We start from the raw sequence: 6,072 nt of genomic DNA, 5'->3' as shown, positions 1-6,072 counted from the left end.
ATTTAATTAAATTTTAGTTTACTTTGCTTTTGAACTTAATGTATTAAATCAATGGCATAATAATATTTATAAACATTTTTACTTCCAGTGCACAGGGACACATGTGGCATGACAAAAAAGATATTAAGGCTGAAGATGCAGAATCCTTGGCAGGATACACCGCCCAGACGCTGGCAACTGTTCACTTTCGCTGCTCCACAGCTTCCCCCTGCCCCTACCCCTCCTTCCTGGCGCTTTTTTCATATTTTTCCCTTTTTGTCATTAAAGTTTTACCGCGGCATCTGTCACTGTTGCTGCCACAGGAGAAGCAGAACTTAAAGCCTGCTAAATTTTAATTGCCTCCGCGAATTTACAGCGAGCAGTAGCAACGTTCACAAAAAACTGGAGCAAATGTAGATATTACTTTTTTTAAGTCACCGTTTTTCCCCTTTATTTTTGCGCTTTGGTTTCTTTTATTGCCGGCGTCTCCTTTTTACGGCCATTGCAGGTTTGTGGCCTCGTTTTGGCCACAGTCACTCCGCCATATATCAAGAATTAATTAGAGTAATGCATTCACTCTGGACTTCGTAAGGGAGGACTCCTTTTATATGGCCCACTGATCGTGAAAAGTGTTGACTGCGGGTTTGTCGCATTTTTCTTTAGATAAAAAACGGAGAATTTGCATAAAAAATGCACGACGAGCAATTGTATGACGACTTTGTCAGGGTTCCCAACGATTTGCGTTCTTAATTGTTCTGGGGAAGTTAAATTGCATAAATACTAGAGAGTGTTGCTTTGAAGGTTTATTCTATATATTTTTAATAAATAGGTGCGGTTTGGCATTTGTATGCCAATATTTTTACCCAGATTTATTAGAAAATGAACAGCTTTTATTTCTTTTCTGGTACCAAATTCATAAGAACCAGAGCAGGTTCCTATGAATGATATGTTTGCACCTTTAAGATCCAGTCAACAAAGCTCAGGACATCCGTAAAAACACTGGCCTTGGAGCATGCTTTGTTGGTATAGCTGGCGATTCCTACTTGGATGAATCGTTGGGTTTTTTGAAATTGAATTAAGGCTCCAACCGGACCGCCAGAGTCGCCGTTGCACAAATTGCTCGCCCAATTTCCGGCGCAGAACTGAGTATTCGTAATTGTCCGAGTTGTATAGAGTCGGCAGATCTCCGGAGGCTGGCGATTTAGGTCCACAGTATTGAGTTTTGCGCTGTCATTCGCGGATTCAGTGACTCCCCATCCTGTTCCAGTCAGCGGAGTCAGGGAATTGATGTAGTTCCTCCACCTGGTGGTCCACACAATGCAAATGGGCCTAATGCTATCTGTTCAAAGAAATAATGTTATCAGAAAAGGAAAATTATGTACAATATTTTCCTTTTAATGAGCTCACCTGTGTATTCCACTCTTTTGGCTAGCCGAAGAATGGCTATATCGTTGACCATCGTGCCAGGATCGTAGTATCGGTGCTTGAAGGCCCTTTCCACATTAGCCTCCGTTCGAAAGAGGCAGTAGCTTCCGTGGCACTGCTCGAAGTCCTCCCTATCATATTCCCCCAGACGAGCTATTCTGTTGGATAAGAAATATACGTATGTATTTTATTTTAAAAATCAGTAAACTATTCGTTTCTAAACTTACAGCTCGGTACCGGGAAACAAGCAATGGGCAGCAGTTAGTACAAGGCCTGAAAAAAGTGTGAAATATTATGAGCTGTAAGAAATATATGTATAATATTGAGATCTTTGTTAACTAACGATGAGTGATAAGGGTTCCGCCGCAAACGAATCTGCCTGCAGTTGAGTGAAGAAACACCATCCACGGACTTGAAGTCATTCTGGCTACAGTTCCATTCTGAACCCTCATGAGAGATGGATCTGGAGCTCGGATTCCACAGGACATATCGATGAATTGACCTGATCCCAAAAGCGGGAGTAGCAGGCAAGTTATCCCGAACACAGCGGTATACATTTTGCAACTGATCTGTAGTTTCTTTGATTTTAAAAAGCACCACACTCTGGCTTATCAGAAACTCAATTACGAGGAACTTGTGTATACATATTCCTGGAAATCAACTTATCAGGCGCTTCATGTACATACATAATATTGCAATTCGATAGAGATTAAGACATAAAAAAAAATATATTTGTTCGAAGAAAATGTTTAGTCGTGTTCAAATTAACTGGTAGGTAATGAGTAGTACATATTTATTCTGCAAATAAAATTATCAGTTTTTCTAATGCAATTTAAGCTTATGACCAAACCAAATATGTATTAATTACACATTCTTTGAGAAAAAGAAATGTATTTTATAATTGATTTTCGAAGTTACATTTATTAAACATTGGTAAAAATTAAAAAAAAAAAAAAAGGGGAATGTTATTGATATCTTAATCTGATATATTTTTCCACCTCGTCACATCCGTGAAACATTAACATTAATGAATGAAACTTTAAGCCTGGATTATCAGCTTGAGCATAAATGTTGTAGGTATAGTTTTTAATTTACATATTATAAATTCAGTGATCCTAACATTTTTTCTTAAAAACAATACTGGCACATTATGTAAAGAGTGCAGTTTACTTTTCCTAAGAACTTTGTATATAAAATCAAGTTCAAATGTAATATTATATGTAAGTCTTTTACAGACAATTTGCTAATTGTTCTGGAAATACTAGAGTATGCGGCACTCAAAGTTAATTTGATATATACTTTATATATAGATATTCCAAAGGCAACTAAGTAATAAAATGATCGCAAGTTATCTCTGATTGTTGAGTGTTTTTATTTCGGCATATTTATTACAAAAGGAGAAGCACATTTTTCCTATGGCACCAGAATAATGAGATGTCCTTTGCAGAATTCGAACCTGGAAGTGGATATCTGGTTCTTATGATTTAGATTTCTGCACATTAATGATCCAGTCGGCAAAGCTCAGGACATCCGTAAAAACGCTGGCCTTGGCACATTCTCTGTTGGTATAACTGGCGATTCCTACTTGGATGAATCGTTGGGTCTTTTGGTATTCGATTAGGGATCCAACAGGACCGCCGGAGTCGCCGTTGCACAAATTGCTCGCCGAATTTCCCGCGCAGAACTGAGTATTCGTAATTGTTTGAGTTGTATAGCGTCGACAGATTTCTGGACGCTGACGATTCAGATCCACAGTCATGAGTTTGGCGCTGTCAAACGCAGTCTCAGTTGCTCCCCATCCTGTTCCAGTCAGCGGAGTCAGGGTATTGATGTAGTTCCTCCATCTGGGGCTTGTCACGATGCAAATGGGCCTTATTTTATCTGTGCCGGATATAATGTTATCAAAAATTAGAATTGTTAAACAAATTTTTTTCATTAAGCCCACCTGTGTACTCCACTCTTTTGGCCAGCCGAAGAATGGCTATATCGTTGACCATCTTGACGGGATCGAAGTATCGGTGCTTGAAGGCCTTTTCCACATTAGCCTCCGTCCGATTCCCGTAGTCCTCTCTATCATACTCCCCCAGACGAGCTACTCTGTTAGACAAGAAAATATGTACCTTCTACTAAAATCCATAAACAATTAATTTTGTTACTTACAGATAAGCATTGGGTAATACGCACTGGGCAGCAGTTAGTACAAGGCCTAAAAAAGATGTAAAATATTATGAGCTGGAGGAAACATATATAGATCTTTATTAACTTACGGTGAGTGATAAGAGTTCCGCCGCAAATGAATCTGCCTGAAGTTGTGTGAAGCAGGACCATCCAGGGACTCGATGTCCTTCCGGCGACCGTTCCATTCCGAACCCTACTGAGAGAGGAGGGACTTGGAGCTCGGATTCCACAGGACATGTCAAGGAATTGACCTGATCCCAAAAGCGGGAGTAGCAGGCAAGTTATTCCAAACGCAACGATATTCATTTTGCAACTGTTTTCTGATCCGTCGATCCTATGATTTTTATAGGCACCATAATAGCCATACTTTTATTAGAATCTCAATTACGAGGAACTTGTACATGCATATTCCTTGAAATCCACTTATCAGGAGCTAATCATATTACATTAACTCGAAAGTGATTAAGGCATGAACGACATATATATTTGTTCGAAGAAATTATTTAGTCATGTTCACATTAAATGGTTGGTTATGACTAGGAAATATTTGCCCTGAAAATAAACCGTATGCTCTTTAAGAAAAAAATAAATTTTTTACCGACTTTTGAAGCGACTTTTATTCAACAACTTGGTAAAAATTGAAGAACCAAAAAGGGTTATCTTATAGATTTCTTTATCTGCTATATTTGTCGACCACCAATTCAATCCACTCGTAGTACCTGGTCACATCAGTGTAGGTACTCGGAGCCCTGCACTCCCTGTCTCCATAACTGGTGATTCCGTACTGGACAAACCGCAGCGTTCCGTAGACATTCACAATGCCGCCCAGCGGTCCGCCGGAGTCGCCCAAGCAAGTGTTCGTCTCTTTTCCGCCGGCGCAGATTTGGTTTTCGCTGAGCGGGAACTTGTACCGCTCGGTGCAGATGTCCCTGTCCACCACCAGGATGGGGGCCTCCTGGAGGCGGGCGGCCACCCTTCCCGAGTCCGTTTTGCCCCAACCGGTGGCCACGAGCGATATATTGTCCCGGACCAGCAATTCCATCGCTGGGTCCAGGACAATACAGATCGGCCTAATATGAACTGAAAAAAATGAAAGAAAACTTTTTAATACTTCAAAAATATTTAATTTTAAACCATACTTATATATAATGTATGGTTTCCAGAGATCTTGTTTATATAAGCTATATTGTTGGTTTGAACCTACCGTTGTAAGTCACTAGTTTGCCTAGTCGGAGAATTCCGATATCGTTTAAACCGATATCAGCTGTAAAGTATTTGTGTTTGATGGCGTGTTCCACCAAGTAATCCTCAGCTGGCAGTTCACACATCAACCCACTACTGCTGGGACTTAAATCCGTTCCTCCAAGTCGAACAGTACTAGGAATAAATCTTATTTAATATTCAATCATCTACATATTTTTTGTACTTACAATTGTGGTACCCCCTCAATACAATGGGCGGCAGTCAGGACGAATTCTGCGATAAAATGTATTTAAAAAGCCACAAAAGGATTCATTCCGTATATACTGACGACGAGTGATTAGAGTTCCACCGCAGAAAACTTTAGAATTGAAGTGCAGAAAGGCCATCCATGGATGGGCAGTAATGTGAGCATCGCTGCCACCGATAATTCTTGTCCCATAACTGGGACCATCGACGTTTATGCCACAATTTGGTTCCAAAAGTCTCGCAAATCCCGGCTTGCAAAGCACCAGAAAAAATGCGATCACGGCCACTCCAGCAGTTGAGTTCATTACGATCGAATGAATTAATACGAACTGACGATTGGCGGGATCAAGCGACTTTATTTCAATACTTATCAAAGCGGAGCTTATCGTTTTATTGCTGCATATAGCAATTTCACTTAAATCCAAGCTAATCTGAGAATAAGTCGGGAAGCTTTAATACACTTACAACAAACAATTGATTAAAAAATATAAATGCTACATAAATAAATAAAATGGCTTTTACAATTTATGAAATATATATTCATTTAAATAAATAAAATATTTATAAATTATGAAAAAAACTGTCGACTATTTGTTCTTTGTAGTTTGCCTAGCGAGAGAAATTTTCTTACTCAGAATAAAATGTTTTTATTTGTGATGCCCTTTTTGTAGCTTTAGGAAAGGTTAAACATGTCTGATTCCCACGTCATCTAGGTTTTCTGCAGCTGAGTTGCCCTAATTAAATTTGTGGCAAATTAAATGGGCCCTCTGCCTCTTTAACCCGTTTTTGCCCTGGCTTTTAAGACCACGCCCACGAAGGCCAAAAAACGTGGCTGTTGACAGGCGACGATGACGATGATGATGACGTCCTTGGTTTCGGCCAGGTGCAATGAGTAAGGCGAAGCGGTTGGAGGACACTATCGCCATTTTGTTGCCAGCTGCTTGTGGCAGGCGACATTGGGTTAAAATGAAGGAAAGGGGGAAGTGGCAGCAGCAGCAAAATGCATGCCAAATTAAACAGTAAATGCAGCAAGCTAAAAGG

At 39.9% G+C, this 6,072-nt stretch overlaps 3 protein-coding genes across 3 annotated transcripts; all 3 read right to left on the bottom strand.

Annotated features, from left to right (window-relative positions):
* Window positions 1–886: 886 nt before the first annotated feature.
* Window positions 887–1,961, bottom strand: LOC108096187 (chymotrypsin-like protease CTRL-1). The gene is made up of 4 exons (XM_017197573.1): window positions 1,748–1,961; window positions 1,632–1,677; window positions 1,387–1,562; window positions 887–1,318 (listed from the first exon to the last, which is right to left on the bottom strand). The coding sequence occupies exons 1-4, from the start codon at window positions 1,959–1,961 to the stop codon at window positions 915–917; spliced, it is 840 nt and encodes a 279-aa protein (XP_017053062.1). The 3' UTR covers window positions 887–914.
* An 851-nt stretch (window positions 1,962–2,812) lies between these two features.
* LOC108096357 (chymotrypsin-like protease CTRL-1) lies at window positions 2,813–3,888 on the bottom strand. The gene is made up of 4 exons (XM_017197909.1): window positions 3,672–3,888; window positions 3,565–3,610; window positions 3,350–3,501; window positions 2,813–3,285 (listed from the first exon to the last, which is right to left on the bottom strand). The coding sequence occupies exons 1-4, from the start codon at window positions 3,886–3,888 to the stop codon at window positions 2,882–2,884; spliced, it is 819 nt and encodes a 272-aa protein (XP_017053398.1). The 3' UTR covers window positions 2,813–2,881.
* Window positions 3,889–4,193: 305 nt separating this feature from the next.
* Window positions 4,194–5,336, bottom strand: LOC108096338 (CLIP domain-containing serine protease B15). The gene is made up of 4 exons (XM_017197886.1): window positions 5,114–5,336; window positions 5,013–5,058; window positions 4,787–4,959; window positions 4,194–4,662 (listed from the first exon to the last, which is right to left on the bottom strand). The coding sequence occupies exons 1-4, from the start codon at window positions 5,334–5,336 to the stop codon at window positions 4,256–4,258; spliced, it is 849 nt and encodes a 282-aa protein (XP_017053375.1). The 3' UTR covers window positions 4,194–4,255.
* Window positions 5,337–6,072: the final 736 nt, after the last annotated feature.

Source organism: Drosophila ficusphila, unplaced genomic scaffold, assembly GCF_018152265.1.
Source record: "Drosophila ficusphila isolate 14025-0441.05 unplaced genomic scaffold, ASM1815226v1 contig_791, whole genome shotgun sequence".
Taxonomy (NCBI): domain Eukaryota; kingdom Metazoa; phylum Arthropoda; class Insecta; order Diptera; family Drosophilidae; genus Drosophila; species Drosophila ficusphila.
The sequence above is the reverse complement of the archived record's forward strand: the minus strand, read 5'-3'. Positions and strand labels throughout refer to the sequence as shown.